Raw genomic sequence first — 27,645 nt, forward strand, 5'->3', positions numbered from 1 at the left:
AAAACCCTGAATGAAATCAGCCCAAGGGCTCAGACACTGAGCTGGGCCAAGCAGCCCTGACAGCTTACCGCAGGTAGCTTAGTGACCCCAGCCTGCCTTACTTCGCCTAGTGGAAAGCAGCTGGTGTGTAGCTCAGTACCACACCATTTAAAAGACTCCAACTGATCCATGGACCAGTAGGATAAACATAATATACCTCTGTGGAAGAAACTTTCATGGCAAGAGATCCTGTTTGCCTCCATCCAGGTCAGCTTTCATCAAGGCACCAACTACTCTCTTGGGTAAGTAGTCCCAAGGGTTTTTGTTTTAAATAAACCATTAAGTTTTAGGAAGAGCGTTTCAGCCACGGCAGCTAGGACAACAGTCTTCCCAGGCAAAATGCACACCATCGCCCTCCTCAAACCACAGAGCCACAGAGGCGCCAGACCTGCTACCTCTCAGGGGTCGAGGGGCAGCTGCCCAAATGGAGCTGCCAGCTGCAGAGCAACCCCGGGATGGAGAGAATTAAGTGGGAACAAACCCTGTGAACAGCGCTGGTCAATCGAAAGTTGCACATTCGCAAAATGGAAGCGCTCTACTTTTACTCCAGGGTGAAAGCAGAAACTTTACTCACACCCCCACGCCCCGCGGGAAGGCCGGGATGCGCTGCCCGTGCATCCCGCGGCCCGGGGGTGGCGGGGGGGGCCCGGCAGCCGCCCCGTACTCCGCGCCCGCCCCCCAGTTCCGCATTTCCCGAGGCGACGGTCGGCGCAGCCCTGCCCAGGCCGGGGGGCGCCCCTTCCGCACCGCCCCGGGCTCCAGATCCGCCCGGGCCGGCTGGGCAGGGCAGGTCCGGGCCGGGCAGGTCCGGGCCGAGCGGCGAAGGGCTGCGAGAGCCACCGCCGTGCGCGCCGCACGCAGCGCCAGGCACCGCCACCCGCCCCCCGCCCTACCTTGGTCTCTCGGGGGCTCCATGGCGGCCCCGCGACCCTCCGGTGCCCCTCCCGGTGCCCCTCCCGGCTCCGCGCCCGCCGCCTGCCCCGCCGGCGCCTGGCTGGCAGCGGAGGCACCGCCCGTGCCCGGGGGCGGGACCGCGGCCCGTCAGTCAGAGCCGCGACCCGCCCAGGTGAGCGAGCCCCGCCCCGCACAGGTGAGCGGCCCCCGAGCCCTCCCCCGGATAAAGAGCTCACCGGCTGCGTTCCTGGCTCTACAGAGCCCCTGAACCTCGGTGCTGGACGCCGGCAGTCAGTGCTGCCGTGTGCCCTGGCTGACACCGCCTGGCACGGACAGCGTGAGAAGAGGCAAGAACAACCTGCTGCTCGCAGCTGATGCGATGGGCAAGAGGAGGCTACCACCGAAGAGATCCAGGTCACGGAATCACGGAATCAATTAGGCTGGAAATCTCTGGGATCAATGAGTCCAACTTATGAAAGAACACCACTATGTCAAGTGGTGGCACCAAGTGCCACATACAGTCTCTCCTTAAACATCTCTAGGGATGGTGACTCCATCACCTCCCTGGGCAGCCCATTCCAATATCTAATCACCGTTTCCATTAAGAAATTCATCCTAATGTCCAATCTAACCCTCCCCTGGCACAGTTTAAGATTATGTCCTCTTGTCCTACCACCAGTTGCCTGGGAGAAGAGACCAACACCCACCTGTCTACAATGTCCTTCCAGCTGGTTGTACAGAGCGATAACATCACCCCTGAGATTTCTCTTTTCCAGGCTAAACAACCCCAGCTCCCTCAGCTGCTCCTCATAAGACTTGTATTCCAGACCCTTTACCAGCTTCGTTGCCTTTCTCTGAACATGCTCCAGCACCTTTGTGCTGCTGTGGAATCTCCTCTCTCTTCGTTATGCTGTCAAAATGTACATGCCCACACAAATTGCACTGCATTATGGAAATTAAACTGTGATTTTATTTTCGCATTGGTGATTCTCCTGCGAGACTCGCTAGCACTTACACCAGGTAGGATGATGTGTTGTGGCTGCACTTAAGAGACTTCAACAGCTGAAAAGAAAACCAGCAACTGTCCTACCTGCAATCTGAGCTCTTTCTATTAAAATAACATTAAGTGCAGAGAAGTTTTCATTACACACATTGCTCAGCAGGCTGCCTTACCAAGAATATTAAGATACCAAATAGATCCTTTATTTCACCCTTTTCAAATTCCTGGACTTGACATCTATGGATTTGATTGTTCAAAAAGACCAATGTTTGTGCAGAACAAGCAGCAAGGCCTCCACGGCAGGGCTGTGTGAATAGCCAAATTGTCACCAGCATTCAGTATGCACGATCACATGCTAAAGCAGAGCACAATAGAGAGTCAGGAAGTGCCAACTCAGGATGTCCTTGCTTTGGATAAAAAACAGCAGCAGCAAATCCAGGTATTTTTCAATCTACAAGGCAGCTGAGGAATGTGAGCTTTTGCTAGGGTAGAGGAAAGCTTGTTTATATTCTAAGATCTGCATAGCTGCAGCAGGAGGTTGTTACAGTGGTGCCATAAAAATAGGATGTCAATCAGAATATATCCCTGCACGTTTATACTTTTTTCATCTCATAGCACAAAAATTAATTTTTGCAAATATATGATTCTCAACACAGACTCAACCCACAAAGCTGATTGATGTTTTATGACTGTTTAAAAAATAAATTCAAATAGATATTTGAGGAGGTACATTTGCTTTTTTAAAAAAAGAAATAGTAATAGATTTTTTTTTTCCTCACAGTACTTGACTTGAAACTCCAAGCTTTCCCACTGAGCAGCTGATACATTATCTGTAATCACAGTGGAAGAATATCAATAGCACTAAAATTTCCCCCCCCCCCCCTTTGCAGCTATTTTACAGTAGCAGCAGCCCTGGCAGTGCTGAAATGCCTGTCAAGAACCAACCTGCAGAGGAGTGAAGCTGTCAGCATCTCACTACCTCATTTAAGGACAGGGATATTTCACCAGCACATCTGGAAAAGCAAGAGCTAGTGATTAGGAAAGGACTATTACCTAGACAGCTGATTCAGTACCCTCTGCTAATATGCTAGAATGCTAGACATTCCCACCAGCCCACCTGAGCCTAAGAGGAGTGAGCCACTGCTGATTCGCTCATCACCCACTCAGCTGAGGAATGCCCTGTCCAATGCAGGTGTAGCCTGAATGTACGCAGTCTTGCTCCCATTCTGCTGAATTCAGTGTCTAAACTTAGAAATCCCCCTTTCCAGCCCCCCTAGGATACTCTGCTGTTCAATTTCCTTCACAGCTGAGGCCCACTCAAAGTGGCAATGGGGCTACTTGTGGGATTGGATCCTAGCCAGGTCACCAGCTGCCCTGCCCAGAAAGATTTTAGATGCAAGAGAGACACTCAAAACCCACCATCTCCAAATACAATGATGCTTTGCCTTTTTACACATAACCCTGGCTAGTGAGGAGATGGAACTGTTGTAATGAGCATCTGTTACTCAAACCAAAGCCTATTAAAAGTTCTATGGATATGGACTATGGACTCCAGTTATGATCACAGAATATAAATCCATGAACTGGATCTGTCCTGAAGGTCCTCTTGTCTCTATGAAAAAGGACAAAAGTGAAGGACAATGGGACCAAGAGTGTACTTAGCTCAGTGCCCATGACTTCTTGTTTCCTCCAATCAGTTATAAAAATTAAAACAAACATGTACATGTATATCAACCTGCTATAGTGGAAGGTGTCTCTGCCCATGGCAGAGGGGCTGGAACTAGACGGTCTTTAAGGTCCCTTCCAACCCAAGCCCTTCTATGATTCTATAGAAGGCAAGCTTGGGGCTAACCACCTAAATAAAGGACTTGAAAATACTTCGTCCTGAATGGGATTGAGCCTGTCCTGTGCGAGGAAAGCTTGTTGTAAGGGAATCCGAGTAGAGCAGCAAACACAGGAGCAGCCCACATTATGGCTGTATGAAACATTTCATTTCACATTCACAACACTGGAGCCTTCCCAGTGCTCTGCCATACAGACAGGCTTGGTCTCCCTCTGTGGAGTCAGAGCCCAGTTTTAAAATACATTCCCCACAGATCGGCTGTTTATTGAAAATAAGGCAGTCAGAAGTGAATAAAAGCCAAGGTTTCAAAGAAGTAATACTGCCAAGGTCATTGAAGAGTATAGATTTAAGGGTCCAATTTATTTACATTTTATTTCACAATGCAGCAAGAGAGCACCATCAGCTTGGCTTCTTTGAAAGCCTAGAAGGATTTTGTTAGGCTATACCTGTGTTCACCTACCTCCTCTGGGCAGGGAATTAAGCTCTTACCTCTCATAAAACTGTCCCAAGCTCAGGGCAAAGCTCTCTGCCATGGATGTTCAGTCCCTCCAATTGCATAAAAAAAGAAGTTCACAGAACAAAAGAGTGTGACATGCAATTTTAGTGAGAGAAAAACCTTGTTGCTCAGCCATTAATAAATATTCAGTGTGATGCAGATAAACACAGAAGGAGTTTTTCCTCCCCACACAACGTGCTTGATGGCAGGGATATATTCACACCGCTCTCTGACTCAGCTCGCAGACCTTTCCTCATAACCTCTAGAGTGGGCACTCTCCTGAAAAGTACAAATTCAAATCTCCTTTAGCAGAGGACACATACTGAACCGTCAGTAACACAAGTAAATAAAAACGGTAATGAACCTATATTTACCATATCCCAGGTGAATATCACTGGGATATTAAAGGAGGGAAAACAGACAAGCAAGCACACTCCTTCCCTTCTGTGTTATTGCCCGATGCACCAGGCATAACCCTGAAAGCACTTGCTGGATCAAAGTCCTGGCAGCCAAAGAGGGGCATAAATTGGATCAGAACTCCTATGCAATATGGCCCACCTATGAGGAATGAGGAAGCATTAGAAATCCCTAAAAGCAGATTTTGCTATGCCAAATCAACTGTAATATCAAAAAGAGACTCTGAGCATATAAGGACCTTTTTAAGGCTGGGTATTAGCTGACTCACAAGTCAAGGAGTTTAGTTTTGACTCATATATTTCTTGCTAAAAGCCTTTTGTGGTAAATAAATCCTACACACCTTTTAGTGTCTACAGGTCAAGATCATACCTATGTACCCACTGGGATAGATAAGCACATGCCCAGAGGGATTCTAAAACCTCAGACTCCTGCCTCACCACAAGTTAAGTGCAGTACGTTACTGAAAATACCTGTGGATGCCTTTCTACTTCTCTAAATGCCTGAGTGTCTCCAAGCCCAAGGCCACTTTTGCTACCAATTCTGAATTGGTTAAATGCTTTAGAGGAGGAACACCCTGCAGTTCTACACATTTGGGTGTCAATACGTTTAGGGCAGGGCTGTTGGAGTTGCCCAGAGGTCTTTGGCTCAATAGTCCACCACAGAGAGAGCTCCATGAGCATTGCACAGTGGTCAACTAGCTGTGAGACTGTTATTTGTCCTGGGCCAAATCCTGAAATCCTTACAGGAACTAAACAAAGGAGCAGGCTTCATGACACCTGCCTACACAAGGCTGGTTTCCTGTCACCCGACTGGGTGCACGCAAAAGGCTGTTAGCTGGGAGTTCATGCCTCCCGTCTGTAGCAGCTTTTGACACCTACTCAGTACAGCTGCTAGCAAATGTGGGATAAATAGACTTTCAGGGCGAGGTAAAAATAAAGTAAAACAAAAAGAAAGATTTCCAACCCCGTGTTAAATCTGCTGCAGAGGCACTAGGGGGAGAGCTAGAGCACCTTTGGGTTTGGATTTTTCCCATCTCCTGGTTATTTCATCATTTCCACACGAAAGAAGGGCACCTACGCACTTATTTTAATTAAGACCCCAAAACTCGTAACAAGGCTTATTTTGCATGAGATACAAGAAATTGGACATAGATGTGTACACAGATGCATGATTGCTGTAAACGTATATCTTAGGAACACATTGCAATTCTCCTCTTTCTGCCTTTTCACCCCTGCTACTTTCACTTGTGAGCAGAAGAAATGTTTCTAACTTCTCATTGTCTACTTACATTTGTACCACAACTTCCTTTGCTCAATTATAGCTCCGGGAATGACTTAATAAAGTGCTCGCAAGCTGTTTCCAGTTATGACATAAATATATCGATTGGGGAGCACAGCCTTTTCTTTTTCACGAGTCACCATCTGCAGCAAGCACCTTTATTGCTGTAGCAAATATACTGTAGATAAAACTTTAGCTAAACTAAGTCTCTCAATTAACTGCTGCTAATTAGTTAGTCACAATTATTTTATTTCAAAAAATAGACTAAATGGAACATTTTTACCTTCTAAAATTGATACTGGGAATAAAATGAGGTCATGTCTTCAGTAATTCAATACTAAATTATTTTTCAGGCTGCAGTGCTGTACAGTTACTGCATGGTAATTAAGAATCAGAGGATCTAGGTTCAAATTGCAGTTAATTTTCCGTATACTCTTGTGAGGTGATTACATATTACCAGGTCCACTTTATAAATGGTAAACTAAAACACAAATATTATTTATAATTTGTTAGAAGCAGACAAAAAAAAAGCAAATCTGGGGCTAGAAGATCTATAGGAGTCCAGTTAAAAGGCTACAAGGGAGAAAAAAAGCAATGACCCAATTAACTAAAAGTGCTGCAAATCGTTCATGTATTTTACATGCAGAAGAAGACTAATGCAGAAGCCTGCTGGCCTGCATAACATGAGCAGTAGAACTCCAGTCTTTTAAGTACCCTTAGTAGATATTTTTTCCTTCCCCATTTTACAAACAAAAAGTCAAGGCTTATAGTTCCTCCATAATGTAGCATCTAGTTTCTTGAAGAGAGTCCTTCTGTGTTTCAAGCTTCTCAGCATATAGCTGTTTTCATTAATATGGCATGTCACTGACCTAGGCAATGTAAAGTGAAAATAAGAGCAACAAATTAGTGCATAAACACTGAAATTAAAGTTTCATTCATCTCATTAATATTTTACTAGTAACACTGTCTACTCCCTGCTGCCATTACCCAGTCAGTAGGCAGTTCCATCACCACCTCACTTAGAAATGTTTCTAGTGCATGAGAAGCAGAAACTAGATAACTCAGATAAGTAAATCTTTCCTCCTGACTGTTGTGTAGCCAACTACACTCATGTCTTAACCTAGTTTCCACCTGATCTTACACAGCTCACTTTGAAACTCCTTGCAAAAATCCTGACTTGACATTTACCCAAAGAAGACAGGCAGACCATGCTTTTAATTTCAGCCACAACAAAACAGATAAAACAGGTCTCCTCCCTTGTTTTTCCACCATATATCTACTTATTTAAAAGCAGAGTTTATCTGATTTCTCAGGGAACCTAAACCTCCACCAGAACTCAAAAATTGGGCAGCCACTTCCCTGCTCATCTGCAGCAAGGAGGCACAGGTGTGGTTCTGCAAAGTCAAACACCTGCCATCCCCAGCCTGAGTGGGTTTTGATTTTAATTTTTTTCCTTCAAGGAGAAAATGCCAATACCTGTTTCATTTGCAAAAGTTTGTATGCTTTGTGCCTGAATTATACATTGGTGCGTGTACTAAATGCAAGCGTGAGGGTATTCTTATTTGCCCCTGCATTCACTGAGGTTTGTGCATGTAAGCTGCAATAAAGCAACACTGCTGGCTGATGGCAAACAGTGTATGTGCAGTTACCTGACCAGTAACCTAAAGGAGACCTTATGCCTCTTAAAGTAGTGCCCTACCCTCCTACAGCACTAGCTAGGCCACACATAGGTATTTACAGCTTCATTCCAAATTTGCATCTCTCAAATCTTTCTTGCAGCTGAGGATGTGCTCAGTTTGAGAGCTCCAGTTTCAGTCCTCACTGCAGCAGCAGCAGGTTTCCAGATCAATAAACAAATGTGAACTGAGTGAATAGCTGTGAAACTTCTATGCCTAAAAAGTTCCCCCTACTCTCCCAAAATTGTATTTTTGCATTACACATTTCTCAGTTCCATTACTTCACTAAATAAATAGTTTGAGTTTCTGGTATGAGTAAGACTAATAGCTAGACTTAGTTTCAGTATGCATTCTGCTACCTCCATGGTAGCAGAGGCTGACAGGTGTTCCTAGTGTGCAGTTAGCAAGGTGGCTTTCATTTTTTATTTTGGGGGAAAGTCATTGCAGGGATGTTGATGTACAACACTGCAGGGCAGGACTCCACAATGCAACCCAGAACTTTGGTCACAGCCTTGCCCTTTTTAATCTCTCCGAGGTGGTTACACTGGGCTCCTGGCTCGAAGCAGTGACGTGCTACATTTAATGCCACTCACTGTGCACTGCAGTAAGGGGCCGCTACCAAGGGCAAGCTCCTAATCCATTCTGTAAAGCCCTGGGAGCATGCAAAAAGTTTCAGAAAACAGTTGGTTGCCTGTTCTTCCTTCATCTGCTGAAAGGATTTGTATGTACTCCCTTCCACTCAAATAGAAGTCAATGCATGACAGGCCCCTACACACAGAGAGATCTTGAGGTTCTGTAATTCAAGAGTATAAAAGAGTGTGCAAGTTCAAAAGTTGTAAGGCAGCATGTCCAACAATTCACAGGTCCATGAAAATTAATCATTTAATCAAGATTTTCACAGCAGCTTTATGAGCAGTATTTTGATTTGCTGTGAAGGAAAGAGGCACGTGAAGGGTTTAGTTGCTCAGCCTGGAGCCAGACTCTGCTTACCTGGGTGAAGAACTAATACTTGTCACTGTTTTCTCTGAACACTGAACTCTATTTTTATTTCTCATGTGATAATAGTGCATAATGGTGTCTTCGGTGTGCCTTCCACTTAATGTATTATCTACTGCTGTCAACTTAAAAAAGCCTAGGACAAAGCCCATAGTTTCTTTTGCAGCTCTTATCCTCAGGGCTTATGAAGTAAATCAGTACGTGGCTCTGCACCCCCAGCCAATTTCAGCATTAAGAGCAAATAGATAGTATAGCTAATTCTTTCCTTCTATGTACCAAGTTACAGTCAGAGTCAACTCACTGGTGTGAAGTTTTCTGTTTTCTGCTATCAAAACAGAAAATGAGAGAGGAATAGAGCTACCCATATAGCATGCATCTTGGAGAAACTAAAGACATGCTGCACTTCTGTTTTTCCTTATCGAACACAGCAGTAATAAAGAGGCTTATTTAATTGTGAAAAGACAACATTTGAAGAGGTATCCTGTTGTTATGAGGAAGCTTGCTTTTGTGCAGTGTATTTCTTTCAAAGTAGAGTCTCTAAGTGCCTTGCAGTATTAAATACATCAGCCGAAGAACTAAATAATAAATAAGGGCAGGGGAAGACAGACCTTTTATAAAAGCTTGCTCTGTCTCTAAGTGGTCATTTCTTTTGTTTTTAAAGAGGATGTACACTCCTCCCTCCCTGCCCCCCCCAAAAAGCCTCTCAAATTGCTTGATGATAAATATTACACCTATTTACACACTCCATTTCTCCACATATAAGTGCACACAATAAGAGGAGGTGTGGATGCTCAGGAAGTCAGTTTAGACATGGATGATTTCCTTGGCTTTTACTTGCCTTAATTGTGTGACTCTTCCAGTGACCAGTTTCTGTAGCAACTGCCACCTCACTAAAATTATGCTATCTCACTGTCACCAGACAATGTTTAGAACGTACACACATTTAACAAAGACAGGGAAAACCTTCCATGTGATGTTTGTGGGCTTTCCTCAGAGCACCTCCACTCTCGGAGCACCTACAGGTGCTGTGTTTTTACAGGCACTGGAGTTCAGCAACCTGGTCTGCTGACAGTGACTTTCCTTCTTGTTTAATCATGCACTGCTTGCAGCCTTCCAGCTTCCAAACCCTATGGTGGTTTAAATTGGATATTAAGAAAAATTTATTCACTGGAAGTATTATTAAGCACTGGAACAGGCTTCCCAGGGAAGTGGTTGATTCACTATTCCTGGAGGTATTTTAAAAATGTGTCAGACACAGCACTAAGGGACAGGGTTTAGTGGTGAAATCAGCATTGTTAGGTCAATGGTTGGACTCGATGATCTTGAAGGTCTTTTCTAACCTAAATGATTCTATTATTCCTTTCTATGATTCTGTGGCACCCTATTGCTGTCCATCACCCTGTTGTGTCAAGGCAGGTAGAGGGACCTGCTGTGCCACATTGCTGCAGTAACTCCAGGTCAGTTCTACAGTACCTGGCTTTGGGATTTTAAGTTATGTTGTTGTAAAGCAAGGAATTGAACAAAAGCAGGTTGTAAAATCTACCCATGGAGCAGCATAAATACAGACTGCAGATGAGCCCCAGCCTTGCACAGCTATGCATAATCAGTCCCTGAACTAGTCAGAGTGTACCTCCACAAGACAGGACTCTTGTGGGGAGTCTAGTATGCAAAATCCTTGCTTTTCATGAGATACACACTGCAATGGGAGATGTTCAAATAATCTCCACATAGTGCATCACAACTGAGTTCAAAGCTGAGTTTTAAAACAGATCAATTTGAGAGCATTTATTCACATGAGAAACTGAGTGAAAATAGTGGTTCTAATTATCTGTTTAATTTTTGAGATATCCATCTTGAAGGTAACACCTCTCTCATACAGCTTGAGAATTTACTTGTCCTGTGCCTTTACCCAGGAACACCCACAAACCAGGAGGGGTGGATTTGAGTTTCAGGGCCTCCATTCTCTTCTCCTTCCACTGGTGTGGTATCCTTAAAGCAAAGGCAACAGTGGAAACAGAGACTTCTTGCTTATACAACTTTGCTTCTCTAGAAGCTCGTGGGAGTATTTACATATGACATTGTGTGACAGCTGAATAATGCTTTTAATAAAAACATAACTCAGTGTCTTCAGCCTGGTAACTCTGCTTTTCATAACATGCTTTATCAATGTCAGGAAGCTGTCAAAAGCTATAAATGGCACTGAAGGACTAATGTCATTTCCCCAAGTCTCTGATAATGGGAAAATATTAACATGGAGATATTAAACACAAGATACTTCTGGTTCTAAATATGCAGGGATTTTAACTCAACTGAAGTGTTTAGAGAACGTGGACAGATTTTTCAGCCAGCATGAATCAGTGTAGTTTATATTGACTTCAGCTTAAACAAGCTGACTTCTCCTGGGGATGCAATAAAAATATTGACAAATCTGCTGTTACTCATTGGAAATAGTGAGTTGGGCAGAAACAGATTCAGCATGTGGCCAATTCCGTCTCAGCTGGGTTTTGAATTGGAGGCAATATTAGAGGACGTGGTTAAGTCATTCTCTAGAAAGCCCTAGAGCAAGTCAGGGTGCTGTGAGGACCTCGGTGCTCCTCCATGGCAGCATGGCCAGCAAAGCAGAGCCCTCACCCATAAGGGGCCAAGGATGCCAAGAAGCCAGGGCAGGATCAGGTCCAGGGCAGTAATTGGCATCAGACACAGCCAGGTGGTCACCAAGCAAGTCCATAGCAGCAAGACACATACATACAAGGGAAAGTCAGGAAGCTGAGCCAGTGGAGCTGGATCAGGGCCAGAATCACAGCAGCCGGAGCCAGGGCACAGTCAGCGCTGCAGCACAGCAGCAATGTAGCACAGGCGGGGCCAGGGGTACAGCAGCTAAAAAGCAGCTCCCAGGTGGCAGGAGGAGTAGGCCTTTGCTTCTGTGTTTCTTCACCACAGCTCTTATCAGCAGAGTTATTGACCTTGGACATAGCCAGCTATGCTCCAGAAGGGGATTTGCCCAGAGTCCTGGAAAGGAGGAGGTTCAGTTTTTCCATCCCTGTTTAGAATCATAATTTTCCTCACCTTCTCCTAATCTCCTTGGACAGATAGCAGTCAGGAGAGAACTAATTGTTGACTGACTTCACAATAAAAGAAGAAAGCAAGTGTATTTAATTTTGAAAGTACGTCTAGAGGATTACAAAACAGCTTCAGATAGCAGTAGAGCTTTTTAACATTCTGTTTGCTCTTTGCAGGGAGTATGAAAACCCAGGGGATTATTCTTGTAGACAAAGTAATCCATTAGAGGAACTGGTCCATCCTTGGTGAAAAATCACACAAAATACATGTTATTGCTACTATTGCTCCCACTACTAAACATATCTGCCACGTTGGAGGGGTTGGGCTGTTAATGTGACTTTAATGCCAAGTAAGGACAGGCATCCCAGGTAGGCTTGAAGTGGATGGGCAGCCCAGCAGCTTCCCTCACCCCTTTGAAGGTTCTGTACAAATGCTGACACATCTGGAAACAAAAAAATACTGATTAATGTGGGTGCTTTCATTTTATTCATTTTATGCTATGTACAGACATAAGTCTGGGTGGTGATAGGAAAGTAACGGTGAAGGTAGCAGGCACATTGAGAGCCAGAGAGGGCCCAATTATAGTATTAAATATGCTGATTTTTCAGTGTTTGTCACATGACTTAAATACCAGCAATTTGGAGGTGAGCAGTCACCTGTAAATGAGATGGAGCATAAGTTTGGTTTGAAGAAAGGAAAAATTAGAAAGTGTTCAGAATCAGACAGGGAGACCTGACTCAGAGGTTAATTCTGATGCTTCATGGGACTCCTCACTGGTGGAATAGCTTCTCAGTGTCTGCCTTAGGAAGAGGGAGCAACCTGCCTGCTTGTGGAGGCCAGCAATTCCCTCCTGAACCAGCAGGAATCTAGTATCTCTTATCTACTTCTAAGGATGGAAAGAGACATTTACAGGGACCTGATCCCACCAGAGAGCAGTTTTTCAGACATGGTGCCCTGAAGAGCTTCAGGGACTCCTGCAGGAGACAGCAGACAGGGCCCTAGGGGTGTATGGAGCTGAATGCCCAAGTGAGTGTTTGAAGTAACCACTGTCAGAGAATCTGGATCCAAAATGATTGCATGTCCAGGGCTCTTCTTTTCTAGATGCATCATGGTTTGTGATGCAATGGGAGATTGGGAAAATTAGGGCCATTTTTCCCCCATCCTCATTCCACACCTTGCTAAGATCCAACAGATGCCTCATAAACAGCTCTTTCTCAGCACCAGCTGGTACAACCTCAAGCCTGGATGTTGCTGTTAAATCTGTGTACGTCAAGACCAATATTTGGTACACGCTGGCTTTTTATATGGGATAGGAAGTAACTGCAAAGTTTTAGATGTAAAATAATACAACTCAGGAATATTTCAGGAAACCTGAAAAGTTACATGAAATGATCAGTGCAAGAGCATCCAATCATTCGGCTTTCAGAAATTCACTGAGTTAGACCTGTATTTCTGTGTGCAAAGCTTAAAAACATGACTATGTATATTTACTGATCTAGCAGTTGGAAAATTGCTGTGGGAAATTAGCAGTTTGAACTTTTTTGAATTCCCACATATTGGTTGCTCTAAGCAAGGTTCAGGTATGGCAAAGAGGCTTGTCACTGCTGCAGTCTCACATACAGAATACATAAAGAAAAATGAGGCAAAAGTGTGTGTCTAAGGAATTTTTCACAATTAGGTAACCTCGAAAGAGACTATGTTGGCCCTGATTTTGCCAGAATGGAGGATCAAATGAGTTTAATGAAAGGTAAATAATTCACAATAATTGTCTCCCATGTTTTCATCTTCCCGCAGAAGAGAAGTTTTCCCAACCCATAGCAGGAAATAATGGTCCAAGAGAGAAGAAGCAGATAGGGAAAAGCAAAGCTCTTGTAGATAAAGCTGTTGTAAATGTTGCTGTGGCCTGCAGTGGGATACTTCTCTGCAAAACTTTGAGAGCTAATCTGTCCAAGAGTTCACCTTGATTAAGTCATGGGGAATTCCAAAGTAATCAGCTCCTGATTAAATTCAGAGGAGGTGGATAATCTGATGCTTTGAACTCGATCTATTCTACTCTGGGTATCCTGCTTGCCTTACTCTGTTTTACAGGAAGCTAAGTTTATTTCCTCAAACTGTTGGAAAGAGGACTGACATGGGATGGAGGCAGATCACATGGAAAAGACTTCAGGGACGAAATGTCAGGCCACCCACCTCTTTATCTGAAGAGAGCTAAAAGAAGGCGGCATCCTAGGCAAATGATTACTAAACAGTAACAATGCGTTCGAGCCACAAAAAATAAGTGACTGCAGGGATCCCTTGCTTCACTTGACCTAAATACACACATATTTCTTCTTTGAATATTTTATAGTGCTCTGGCTTGTAGCTTGCATTCCACTTCCATGCCTTGGTTTGAATGTTGTTTTCCTATGTCATTTGGAAAAGTCTCAAGAGAGAAAAGATAAGAAAACCATTTTTAAAAGAAAGAAAAATTAACAAAATGGGCATTTCCATCCCTAGTATCTGGGGCAACAGACGGGATGGTGAAAAATATGCCTGCAGGGCAAAGTTCTGCTCCAATCACTTTTGTGCCCACAGCGGACAGTTTTAATTTAAAGCACTGAGGATTATGCGCTATGGAGCTACACTTTGTTAATTTATTACCCTTCATGTTAATCCGGTGTATAAATCATGACAACAGGCAAGTGTGTAGCAAAAGGTGTAGACTGCTCTGTCCTAGCAAGCAAGCAGACTTAGAAAATGTGGGAGTTTTTTAAACTGACATGTAAAGTTTTCTTCATATTTGAACCTCCTAATCTATGTTAAAATATCCCATGAGCCCACTAACAGTCTTCTAGAGAAAAGACAGAAACTACCATATATAAAATGGGGGGAGGGAAAGTTTGATAAATAAACTATTTTCAGTATCTAGTCTCTAAGAATTTATTAGGATGAGGTAAAGAAAATGATTCAGAATTTTTGGCTGGCCACTTTGTGATAACACTGAGTCAAAAAAAGAAAGTTTTTCTGTTGTTGTTTTAATAACTCTGTGCTGTGTTGGTATGCACAGTGACGAAGCCTTCCCTTTCCCATTCAACACACATGAAACCAGCATCTCCATCATGAGTTTCATTTCTTTCTGGATTAGGTTTCTGCCATGTACCAGTTGGCTCACCTCTTTAGGAGCATTAATCACTTATATTAAGCAGATAAAACAGGCAGTGTGAATTCCCCTTGAGTAGTTCCCTATCTGAGTATTGTCTGTGAGCATTCATATTTTTTGCATTTGAGCAGGACTTTTACCTCTGATTTCAAGCCAGGTATATCTTCAGATATGGCAAAGTGGCCTGGAGATCACATGAGTATCTCAGAAAAGTGTGCAAAACTTGTTCTCCTAGATGCCTACTTGCAGCTACTGGAACTGTGGAATGATACAACAATATGTAAATTACTTACTGGGTCTACAGTTAAAATGATACTGTAAGAAAACACTGCCTTGCTGGGGGAACAGTTCCTGGATGTTTCCTGCAATATGTGAGGAATCAAAAGGAATCACCAAGGACTGCAGAACCATCTTTGTGTACAACTCACGTGCAGCCACGTGCAGCTGAATTTCTTTCAGCTTATATAGAGTGTTGGTCGTGTCCACCTATAGAAGGATTTATCATCCACACATATGGTGTCCACCTATGGGTGAACAAATGATCATGCATATTTAAAAGGCTTTTTCATTTGGGGAAGATGAAAACAGGAGCTCCTGCAGCAGAGTATGCACAAAGGAAGTATTTCACAGAGGTATCAATCAATAAATGAGGAATTGCTTTGGACATATTTCAACCATAGCAACTGTGCTCATCTGAGAGGAAGACTTTGATTCACATCAGTGAAAAGTGGCATGCAGAAAGTATGTGGGAGGCATACAGGAAGGATGGGTGAGGCATGTAGTAGAGAACAAAATAATTAGAGAATGGCAAGTGTTCAAGGATGCTTGTATATGATTAAAGTAATAAAAACAATAATAATAAACAAAAAAATTAAAAGGCCCTGCTTACACATAAAGCTTACTAGCTATTCTAGGGAAAGTGGGATAATGAGTAAACTGCAGCATAAGTGGTCAAAGATGCCTAAAAAATGTGGTTTATTTCTGGACTTCAAGCACCACTGGTATAATGCATACAAAACCATTTGACTGTCTTGGACAATGTGCTAGAATTCCCAAACCTAGTGATTTGAAAAATCACTTGCTTCTTCATTGCTAAAATCTCAGTCCATTACAATTAATCACCTGCTTGCATGTTGCCAGATGCAGACATTCCTTTATATCCCAATAATAACTTTCTACTATTTTTCTTCAGATAATGGGCAAGCAATAAATAGATGATACACCTATCCACAGGTTGCTGACTGATTTAACTAGGTTCTAGGTTAAAAAATTAGAAGACTGCATTGCCAGTAAGTCTTTACCCTGCATTCTCCTGCAGATGTTTGGAGCAAGAGTAACATCCAGTGGTCAAAATGTTAATTGCATTATATTAGGGCATTGCATGCTGGCAGAATCTTAACTGCTGCATCTTTCTTGCAACAAAAAAAGCCGGTGAGTGCAAGCCTTGAAGACTTGGAGATCGTGCTTACATTGCACAAAGTAAACTACGTAGAGTAACACATCAGTACTCCTACAAGGTTGGTGTGTTTTTCCTGCTCGTGCCAAGTGAGATGTACTGACCTTTAAGTTTGTAAATGCTAAGACTGAGGACTTTCTGGATGGATAAATGTACCTGCACACAGATACCATACACCAGGCCATATTCTAAGGAAAGAGGGAGGAAGGGGAATGGGAGGAATGTGCTGTAACCTTGGTCTGATGTCTGTGGAACAAAGCCCTGAGCACAGGGTAGTGCAGACTTGTCCCTTGCTCAGGGACCTCAGGCACCAGGTACAGCTGAAAACAGCAGAACTCTGTCCTGGAAATAGGATGTCAGCACTGCAGGGAGGCACAGGTGGAGTTTGACTCCTACAGTCAGGGTGGTAGGAGAGGGGATGTCCTTAGAGGAGGCTGAGACCTATCTGATTATTGGTGAAGGCACAGAGTTTGAGCCGTGGGAGGTGGAATCTGCCTTCCTCCTCCTCAAATGCTCTTTATCATCACCTGGCCTGAGCTGTGAGAAATAGGGTCAAAATAGGAGTCCCACACTGAGAGGACAAGCCTTGCTTGTGCTTTGTGGACTATAAGAAACAAGTGCCCTCAGATAAAGACTCTGCATGTGCTCAAGGGCATGAAGAAAGGAGGTGAGTTTCTAGTCTCAGCCAGGAGAAGCAGCTTAATTAATATCACAGCAAGTTAGGGAGCTGCCAGGTGTTCGTGGGGGAGCAGTAGGTTTAATCTTCCCAGCAACACAGAGAACAGTACCAACCAAAGAGCAGGGAGCACCTTGTCTGGTCAGGAAAAGAAGAACGTGAAGACAAAACCATGAGACCAGGATGTCAGAAATCTATCAGGTGGTAGCTAAAGTTAGACATTTAGGGCTAATTTTTTCCTGGAACTGCAATAAGGGATAAAAATAATAATAATAAAAAATAGGTTTTAGGACGTCTAATGTTCACATCCTTGTGCTGTGTCAGCACAGATGAAGAATTGCGGGACCAAACCTGGATGCAACTTTGCAGCTTTATAAGTGTGCCTATAAACTCTGCCTTTCATGGACAAGGTGCTCTGGTCTCCCCAGCACCAGCAAAATTGTTTTGCTGCACTCCTGTGGTCTTTCAGTGCACCATTGCTCTGTGACCTTCAGGCTATAAAACTTTTCTGGGGCAGTTAATGATTCTCCCTGCTCCCAGACAAACATTAGCCAAGGTAGAGGGGAACCAGCTGCAAGGTCTGTCTCACTTTTCTTTATTTATTAATGGCAGAAACTTTGCAGCTTTCATGCACAACCATGATTCCCTCAAGTGCTGCAAAGAGAAATTTTCCCTCATCATCTTTCCTATTGTGAATGTCTCCCCCCAAAACACTGTGAAAAGGTCCGATACTGAGGCATATACAGGGAGAGTTCGTCCCAAGGGCAAGTATGTTATTCGGATTCCAGGCTGCCTCACATGCCTGTGTGGACATACTTTCAAAACTATTTCTGTCAGGTTCATACTATCTGACATGAAACAAAGCATCTCCATGAACAACAATCTTTTACAGAAGAGCTTCTCACTGCTTCCCTAGGAACGCATTGGGGATTTTCCACCTCAAATGTGTTCAGTGCAGCAGTGCTCTCTGTGTTGTGCTGTGCTCTGCATGCCACACGATTGCTCAGCAAGTCTTGATGGAATACATGGCACAAGTAACTTCACTCCAGTTTTTGGAACAAACTGAAGGGTTCTTTTCTCCCCACCCCACCCAACTGCTCAGCAATCTTGATGGGATACATGCAACAAGTAACTTCACTCTAGTTTTTGGGACAAACTGAAGGGCTCTTTTCTCCCCACCCCACCCAACTGCTCAGCTAGGCTGTGACACTTTCAAACTGCCAGCAGACAGCTATAGGATGGCAGGTCTTCGTGCTGTAATGGTGTTGGGGCACTAAATGCCATTGCTGGTGTCTCCAGATCTCTCAGGTGTTTTCTTCAAGGGAGAATGAAGGCCACAGAGCAGGTAGATGTAGAGTACAGGGTCATGTGAACCTCTGACACATAGGCTAATCCTCACTGTGTGGGAGCCCAAAGCACCATAACATCTTCTGTCTGATGCATGTTAACAAAGCTGGCATTGCTGCTCTTATCCTGAGGTAAGAGTAACCCCTCCTCTCCTGCAGAAAGCAAAGAAGCCTCACAGAGCAAAACTTGTTTAACTCTCACCTCTGAAGACAAGACTGAAAGCACCTGGGAAAATGAGAGGTACACAGCATGTATTAACTAGAAGATTAAGGCTACAGAGCAGTACCTATTTCAGATCATAATTGTGCTCTGCATCCTGCACAACACATAGGAAAGCAAAGAAAAGAACTTTGCCATGGCTGGGATGTAAAGGCTCAATGACTTTCTAGAGGTTTTGATGTCCCCTCTGAAAACCTTACCATGTGGGACACATTATATGGAATGCATACATCCTATGGTGCACCACATTTGACTGTATTAGGAACCACCAGTGGGGCCTGTTGTGCTTTTGGTGGCCCGTGAATATTGTCCCTGGGCTGGGGAACAAGGCCAAGGTGCATTCATAATCCATACAAAGGCTGTCCTGAAAATGCTTTGTGAACGCTCCATGAGAAACCCAAAGTGTTCATAAAAATATTCCTATGCTTAAACAGAATCCAACTTCAGTATACCTAAAGCACACCTACTAAAAAAGCAGCAAATGTGCAAACACTGATAACATGTACACTGTGGAGACATTTAAATTAATGAATAAAAGTGATTTACACTGAGACAATGGAAGTTTGGGAAAGGGCTGACAGCTGCAGTGGGCACGTTTTCTCTCTGACTCTGTGCAGGGATCTCTTCTGCCTGGAGCAGCACAGCTCTGAGAGACAGCAAGGTAAGAAGTTGGCTCATTCCAGGTTGCTTAGTTTCTGTGGTAACAATGCTAAAAATCACATCCCATCCCATTCTGGAAAGCCATGTCCCAAGGACACTGCACATATAAGCAAGACCCTAGAGTGAGTCCTTTTCAGACATTCCTCTCAGGTTTCATGGTATGCTGATACAGGAAAGCACCCTGGCATGAAGATCTGGTATCTAATGGGCTGCATACTGGCTGCCTACTGCTTTACATTTTATTGATTCTTGTCAGAGGCTGCACTGGTTCTGTGGCTACAGAACTAGAAGTCTAATTAGAAGCATAAGCAAGGGAGGTCTAAGGGATCATCTGGGTGACAACTGCTTATGAAGGCAGGCAAATGGGTTCTAGGTGTTTGTACTCTGCAAGCTTTCTTGCCTATTAGACAACATGTTCTGAACCATATAACAACCAACACATGAAGTACACTCGTGAACAGTCAGAACCAGGCACAGTGCAGTGTCAGTGCTCATCACACCTCTGCCTCCTGCCCGTGTGCTCAGCCAAGGGCAGCACAGGCATCTCTCCCCATCTGGCAAAAGGGAATATCTGTCTATCAGTAATGAGAGCACCTCGCTAGAGCCCTCTCTGAGTCTGAAATACATTTTATCTCCCCTGTGGCCATGATTAGATTCCTCATACAGTCATCAGTTCTGCTCTGCAAGCAGTTCCAGAGTCAGAGGGGTTTGTTGCTTTGCTTTGCAATGTGATCCTTCCTTGCACTTTGCTTATTACCACAATAAGAACAACAGTAAATGTGATGCTACATAAGAAAGTCTGTACTATCAAAAGCTTCTTAGTGAAATAATATTTTCACAGAAAGCAAAATAACTTGCTATGATTTGTGAAGATAATAAATTAACCCAGGCTTTCTATGCTGATTTTTTCTGTGCTAATTCCCAGCACAGCCAAATAGCACAATTCACAGCTCTTTTGTCTGTAAACACATTTCAAGGCCATTTAAGTAGAATGAGGTGTGGGTGTGTAGGCTGATTTGTTTAGTGTTTCCCAGCTGGTCCCATCCTCCTTTCTGTCCTTGAATTTCTCAGCTATGTCTGAGATAAAGTATGGATTCACTCTGGGGTCTCATGCGAAAGTCCTGCTGCAGGACAGCAAGGGCTGGTTTTGTCTACTACACCTCTGAAAGCCATTTTCCAGACTTGTCTTAGGCACCTGCAAATGTAACCAGAATAACATGGGAGTGCAAAATGATGCAGGAAAATGCTTGTAGTCGAACCAAATATTGTGATTTATAGGTGCAAGATAAGTGTTTCTCCAATGTAAAATTATTCCCAAACCGAAGAGCAATAAAATCTTTTGTCAGGTCTTCAGTTCCACTGATGTCAGACACTATTTGCACATACCCCTGCCTCTGAAATGCAGAAGTCTTTGGCCCCTACAAAGGAGGTTTAAAGGTAAGCTCCCGGCCTGCAGGTGGGGCATTAGAACCATCGCATGATAGCACCAGGTCCTCCTAAGACCTTCAAATTCCTGCATGTCCTAAACACATCTGCAAAATAGAGCCCCCACCTCTCCTACCCCACACTGGAGAGCAGCTGCAGTTTGTTGGGAAATATACTACAATTAATACTACAGAAAGAAGAACAGGAGGAGAAACACTAGCTGCAAACATTAAAAATACTTTCCTGAAATACTTTATCTAAAAACCTTGAGAGTAACATTTTATTTCTCCAAAGTTTAAATTTGTCACTAAAGTAGTCATGGGAATGCAGCATGAAAGTTCTGTCGCTGCTTGTGATTCAAAACAAAGTGTAGTTGTTCAAAATCTTTGAACCAGTCCAGGATTTATAATACTTGTAAAGCTGGTTTAACTAGACTGGCAGAAGGTCAAGGTCTTGCTTTTAGAACTCAAATTTGAGTGTTACCCTGAACAAAGGCGTTCCTTTGAGAAAGAAGACCCTGTAGTGCAGACTAAGGCTGTTGCTTTTCTTTTTACAAGGAGACACTTTGTGACTGTGTGTTCTGTTAAATGTACCTCAGAGGATTTCATACACTTCTGGTTTCCAGGTCATCTCTTCCTCAGGAAAAAGAAATTAAGGGGCAGGGGACTTATGGCAGAGGCTGATAAAATCATGGTTGATGCAGAACATAAAAGCAGATAACTTTCTTTAAGAACACAAAAAATCACAAGGCATGAAACAAAACAGTTAAAACAAGGGAAAGTACTTCTTAGTACCATACAGCGTTAAGCTGTAAAGCTCCTTGTTACAGGACACCAGGAGTCTAGGAAGTGCTTATAAGTTCAGGGAAGAATTGGACAAAAAAAAGGAAGAAAAAGCCATCAAATACTGTTTAGTATGAATCACCCCTTCTATCTAAGGTGGTCCCAAGGTGCAAATGTCTGTAGACCAGAAAAGTACTTTACATAGTATCTAAGTTTTTTTCCTGGGTTTATATTCTTCCTTTAGCACCTGCTATTGTTCAGTGTTTTGCTTTATGTAAAAAAGGGATGGAGATGAGGAACAACAAATCAAACATATAAAATTATAGAATTGCAGAGCTTGAATACGAGTACCCTCAACAATAGCTGCTGCTCCCTGTCAGTGAGCAGCTGAGAACTACCCCTTGGTGTACTGGCCACTGTTGTCTGTTTCCCCTTTTAGGATGTCCAGCCCTAAAAATATTAAATGCCCTCTTCTCATCTCATTCTGCCCAAAAAAAGGGAACGCTGAATCATGGCAATGCATAGTAGATGACAAACACTGGGAAATCTTTTATTTCTATTTCCTTTCTCCTTTTTATTTTCCTAATTCCCTGAAATATCCTCATTTCCTGAAATATGCAGCTATGACTCCCAGTAATTGAAATTTTTTAATTGTGGTTTGGGCTTTTTAGGAAGAGAGAATAAAGATTCATGTTAATTGTCTGCATGTTTCCCCATCTCAACCTCTACCTTGTTGCTGTGTTCATGGAGACCTGGAGCTGAGAAGGAAGGTAAGTAGGGATGGGATATTTTCGTTGTCATATATACAAGGTATGTTGTCTGTATCTTTAAAAGAGGGAAAGGACTAATCTAAGTGCCACTAAAATCTCTACGATTTTATTACCCTTTGCTAACCTTATACCCTTTCCAAGACTAGTCCCTGTTTGTTTCACAGAACAGTGCTACTCGAGAGTGGCTGGAGCAGGAAACTGGTGTGCTCTCCTCCCTGCAGCACCAGCTCAATCACATCTGTCAGCATTGCAGAGGTACCCTGAGACCATGCAAGACCCTTATCGTACATAATCTTCATCCTAAGTCTAAATTACACGACAACCGGTAGCCCAATCTTTCAGGCCCTTGGTTCATATGAGTATCTCCAAGAGCAGAATTTAAGTATTTGAACCACCTATGGGACCGAGCTCTGGAGAAGGGATTTGTGAATTTTCCATGCTTGGTTCAAGATGACTGTGAAAAGCACACAGTGTATTTTATCAGACTGGTCATTTCAGCTGGTGTCTCTCAGTTGCCACAGATGTGGTCACTCTCCCTGTTCTCCAGAGTCGTTCACAGCTGGTTTGTCACATGCCCAGGGAACCTCCCCACCGCAGAGATGCCACGTGTGCAGAGAACATTCCCCAGCTTCTCCCTCAGTGTGGGCAGATGTTGAAGCTGGCAGAAAAGCAGACCAAAGGCCTGTTTTTTCTAGCTATCAGAGGATGGTTATTATCTTCGCTCATATTCCTGCAGAGATGGAACACAGCCCCACCACAACCTTTGTCGTTTCTCAGGGACCTGCTTCCTAGTACAGCTCTGGTGGTGCTTAAGCAAGATGTAGCTCCAGGCAGATTTTGGCTCAGGATCTATTTTTGGCCCTGCTCCTTTTCAAGAATATAATCTGCTAAATTAAATCTAACATTTTCTCCCGAATAAACAAACCACTACATTTTTGCCTTTTGCTCCAAACATACCTTTTAATTATAAGGGAAGAGGGCTTGGCAAGTCCAGCTAAAGATGGGCCCCTGAGTAAACAAACAAGCAAGTAAAAGAGCTCTTCATGAGGTTATCTTTATAGAAAGGACTATTTTTAATCTAATTTTGAGATCTAGTTTATGTATAAGGTACCAAAATAGCAGAGTGGGGAATAATGAATATTCTGAGGCTAGCAATACCACACTCAGAAATTAAAATTTGTAACAAAAATGCAGCAGGGGAGAAACTTCAAAGGATCTAATGAAGTCCACCACACAAGCCCCCAGTCTTTGAAATGCCACCAGATCAATACCTGTGTGAGAAGAACAACAGTGTTGTCTGAGAGCATTGTGATTTTTCCAGATCCACTCTTTTTTCCTCTCCCCCCAAGAAAACCAGATGTAAATAGAGATATTTTTTGCTTTAAATAACTCTTACAAGCCAATGAGATTTGCTTTGCATTTTTGAAATTCTGTAGAATGTGTTCCAATATCTAGTGTTTTCTTTAAAGCCTCCAGGAATTATTTGGTTGTGAGGAATTTAAACCTTTGGTTTACAATAGCATTTTAGAGAAAATATCTCCTTTGCATTTGAGAAAACCTGAAAATGAAAACTTTCAGCCACTAGAGTTAATTATTTTAAATTCTATAGTCAGATAAAAACACACTATCTCCTTTTATCCTTCAAAATGTATGTGCTGATTTTAGGAGCAATGGGTCTGGGGGTTCAACCATATTTTATTTGAATTTAAAACTAAGTTATTTACAAATCCTATTTGAAAATTACTTTACACTTTTACAACAGAAGAATCTATTAAAAATAATTAAATAAGAAGAATGTTTCACAAAATAATGAAAATTACAGTTTCAAACATGTTGCAGAGTCTATGATATAATTCTTCCAATATGTATTGCAAAGTACTGAATGATTTTCAAAGGCAATAAAAACTCAATAGATCTGCCATTATAAGGAACAATATTTTCCTTTTTTAGAGAATAATATTCCCAGCTTTTTCATCAGACCCTTGTTTGAAAAGTCATTTTAGCAGTTTAAGCTGAATCCTGAAAACTACTGACTTGGCCAGGCTCAGTCCTTTTTGGAAAAATAAACCAAGTCATCACTGACTCCAGTTGCCATCATTTTGCCAAACCACTCACTGGGAAAAATCATGGCAGTGGGTTCCAGTAAAGTTGTTTTTTGTTAATTGTTCAAATTAAAATATTTGTGTTGCATGGGTAAGACTTTTTGTTTTGTAAAATAGGTAAAAGTATCCAAATGGATAATTATGCTCTCCTGATCATTGATGCAGCAGCAGAAGAGGAAAGGAGAAAATTATTTTGTGATGCTCTGAAATGCTAAGGTAGAATCGGTACAGTCAGTCACAAGATGAACCAAAACTTAACACAAGCTGCTTTACAGTGTGAAACAATCAGTGCTTTAAAATGCTGGGCTTCGTGTGAAAGAGAAACAAGGAGAAAACAGCACTGAAGCTCTTTCTGAAACACTTCCAGTAGAGATGACTCTCTAATTTTGCCTGCCAGAGATAAGAAAGTATTTAATGACTTAATTAACCACCCTTCCCATGAAAACTATCACATTGCAAAATTTCCATGGCCACCTATGAAGTGTTCCCCAGGGCTCCCCAGGAGCGGTGGCAGCTGGGCTGGGAGCCCTGGAACCCTGTCCAGCCCTTCCAGGCCAGGAAGGGGCAGGCAGCCAGAGACAGCATGGGGGAGCAGGCAGCAAAGCAAAGGGAGAGCCCTGCGGGGAGCAAGGGTGGCAGGGAGAAAGGACGGGGAAATGTAGCAAGTTCAAATGCATAAATAAATTACATGGGCAGATATAAGGGGGGGAGTGCAGGCACCACACTGCAGTTGATGTCACTCCAGTTCCTTTTTTACTCTTTCATTTACCTTATTGCTGAGAGTATGCAATTGCTTTTATTACAGCACTTGAAATAACTGGAAAAATAAGCAGCTTTGTGATTCAGAATAATCCTTCTCTCCCTCAAATATTATCCCTATCATATTTCCACAGTACTAGAGCTCTGACACTGCTACCACTGGAACTCCATGTGTCAATACCTCCTCTGTCATTCATCCTCCCATCATTCCTGCTAACCCCCATGCCCTCCTTTTGAGGGGCCCCTCTGCCTCAGACCAAAGGTCTGCTGGCCCTGCACCACCTCAGAGGCACCTGAAGCAGCATCCACTGTCTCCAGCCCCACTGTGGCCCAGGTTGGATAGGGAAGGAACCACCTGCCAACATATGATGCACTCATCAGGACTAGAAGAGAGGAGTGAAAAATTTCAAGAGAAACAAAAAAAATTAAAAATCCCAGAGAAGATGAAGGGGATAAAAGCATTGAAGCCCTGAGGGCATCCACAGCCCTGCCCAGCCTTGTCAGCCATGCTGGGCTCCCCCCACCTGCCCAGGGCCCAGGACCCCCATCAGCCCGCCCCAGGCTACGAGCCACCACCCCCACAGCCCTCCAGCTCCCCACAGCCCTGCCCTGTTTGGCCAGGGGTCCCACCAAGCCATGCCCATGTCCCAGCCTGTCCCCATCCCCAGGGAGGTGCCCACTGCCCAGGGCTGCCCTGGTACCCTCAGCACCCTGTTCCTGGCTGGGGCAGTGGGATGGGCCCAGCCTAGCAAGCGGGTGGGCTGTAAAGTCACCCAACAGGAGCACAGGAACCGACTACTGTGCTCACCATTTGCCTCTGGGATGTGAGGAAACGTGCCATCCAAGGGGTACTGAGGTGGCTGAGTCAAAGGAAGCCTTTGGCCCAGCCCTCCAGGACAATCTGAAATTCAAGAGCCAAGTTCCCGTCTTGCCTCTTCCCCACCTCCTATTGTTCCCAGTGTTTTCCTTTCTCTCTGAGCCCCTTCTCCCTTGGATCAAATCTGTCCTCTGGTGAAAACAAAGCCAAAATTCTGTCTCTTCTGGGTCCATTTTTATTTCATGGAAACAGAATAGCACATTAGCTACAGCAGTGGAGCCTTAGATGTTTTTTACTCTTTTCCTCCTTACGTAGCCTAAAGGAATGTTCGTTCACATCATTAACCATCCTACAGGCTGTGCCAAAGGAGGTTTTAATGTTCTTTGTGGCTTGGAAGAAATTATATGATACTTTGTCCAAATGAAAGTGCTAGTAAATACTTCAGATGATCCATTCTAGATGCCTTTTGTATATTTACAGGCTTTTTAATAACAGGTTGAAGGTGCATAAGGATGGTTGTCACCCTAAGAATAAGCAGGCTCTCCTCTCCACATTCTCAATTCACAGTAAACACATTCAACTGTGGCAGGATCATATTTCCACCCTAGATGCTGTAGCCCATTTATCCCATCAAAGTTAAGCCCGCAGAGCATGCCTGTGAGATTCAGGAGGTACCATATTGAAGTCTGATAGAGGGTGTAAGAGCAAGGACACCTGAGAGAACACAAACACCTTCCCAAATAAGGGTCTGGACACCTCAGAAGAGGTTGCTGAAGGAATGGAAGAACAACGCTGTTCCTTTCTATCTCTTCTTCCTTGTGTGACTTGTTTCCATCTTTTATCAGCAGGATCTCTATTCCAAATATTTTTCTTCTTAACAACACCCTTTCCTTGGGCGTTTCTTCCCTAAAACCACATTATTATTTCTTTGAGAACAAAAGCCCTTAACTTCTCTTGGCAGGATTAGGAAAGATGCAGCTTAAATTATCAAAAGTGATATTTCATTGATATGGCTAAGATCAATTTCCCTATTCAACTATACTACAAGATAAGTTTCATTACTCTTCTAAGTCCACACAGTTTTCACAGATTCAAGATATGTAAATTAATTTGCAGTTTGGGGCTGTTCTTGTATTACACTTTCAGCCATAGCTGTGCTGACAGTCTGCTGATCAACCTATATTTCATATATCATCTTTAGAATGGCCTTGCTACTCTGTCACATTAATTATTTCTTTTTAAAATTTCCTGTTTCCCAGGAGAACGTGGAGCTTGGCTGTCTAGCCTTCCCTATGGTTCTTTCCCTTCCATGTTCATGTGCTCTAAAAGTAAACTTTTGCAATATTTAAAGCAAAGGTCTCAGAGAACAGACCACAGCCTCCTCACCAGCTCTAATTAATCCCTGGAGCAGATCACAGACTTCACAATAACGAGATGATAAAAGTGAAGACCACACCTGGTGTGTATAAAGAAGCCTCAGTTAAAAATGAACAAGCTGTGGAAAGGTGGTGGGTGTCTTTTATGACATCCAATCCTGGAGAGAATGTGGACAATTCTGTCAGCAGTTTTCCAGATATACCTTTAGGACTAACTTAAATTCCTTCCCTTTTTGTGCCTACGGGTATTGTATCAGTTCCCTTTGACACCCAAGCTCTAAAAAGCTCCAATAACTCTACAGAAAACTGCAGGGTGTAGTAGAGACGTAGTTTTAATCAGTGCCTGCAGCCCAGCTTCCTCAGCAACTTATTTGTATGTGGTCCATCTCACAGCTGATCTCTGAACACAGCTAAAGCT

At 43.3% G+C, this 27,645-nt stretch overlaps 1 protein-coding gene and 1 long non-coding RNA gene across 3 annotated transcripts in view; both read right to left on the reverse strand.

The window, feature by feature from the left end:
• Nucleotides 1–1,078, reverse strand: part of TPD52 (tumor protein D52) — a 40,084-nt gene extending 39,006 nt beyond the window's left edge. The window contains exon 1 of one of the 2 annotated variants that reach the window (XM_051770588.1): nt 933–1,078. In XM_051770588.1, coding sequence (XP_051626548.1) covers nt 933–954 — 22 coding nt within the window. In that variant the 5' untranslated portion in view covers nt 955–1,078. The remainder of the gene's footprint in view (nt 1–932) is intronic. The other variant, XM_051770581.1, reaches the window with a different exon arrangement.
• Nucleotides 1,079–2,695: 1,617 nt separating this feature from the next.
• Nucleotides 2,696–27,325, reverse strand: LOC127462278 (uncharacterized). Its single transcript, XR_007900390.1, has 6 exons — nt 27,238–27,325; nt 23,131–23,181; nt 14,979–15,096; nt 4,266–4,551; nt 2,879–2,946; nt 2,696–2,763 (listed from the first exon to the last, which is right to left on the reverse strand). It is a non-coding gene; the product is annotated as an uncharacterized LOC127462278 (long non-coding RNA).
• Nucleotides 27,326–27,645: the final 320 nt, after the last annotated feature.

This window comes from Manacus candei, unplaced genomic scaffold (genome assembly GCF_025592945.1).
Source record: "Manacus candei isolate 608988 ecotype Guabito, Panama unplaced genomic scaffold, ASM2559294v1 h1tg000008l, whole genome shotgun sequence".
NCBI classification, from domain to species: Eukaryota; Metazoa; Chordata; class Aves; order Passeriformes; family Pipridae; genus Manacus; species Manacus candei.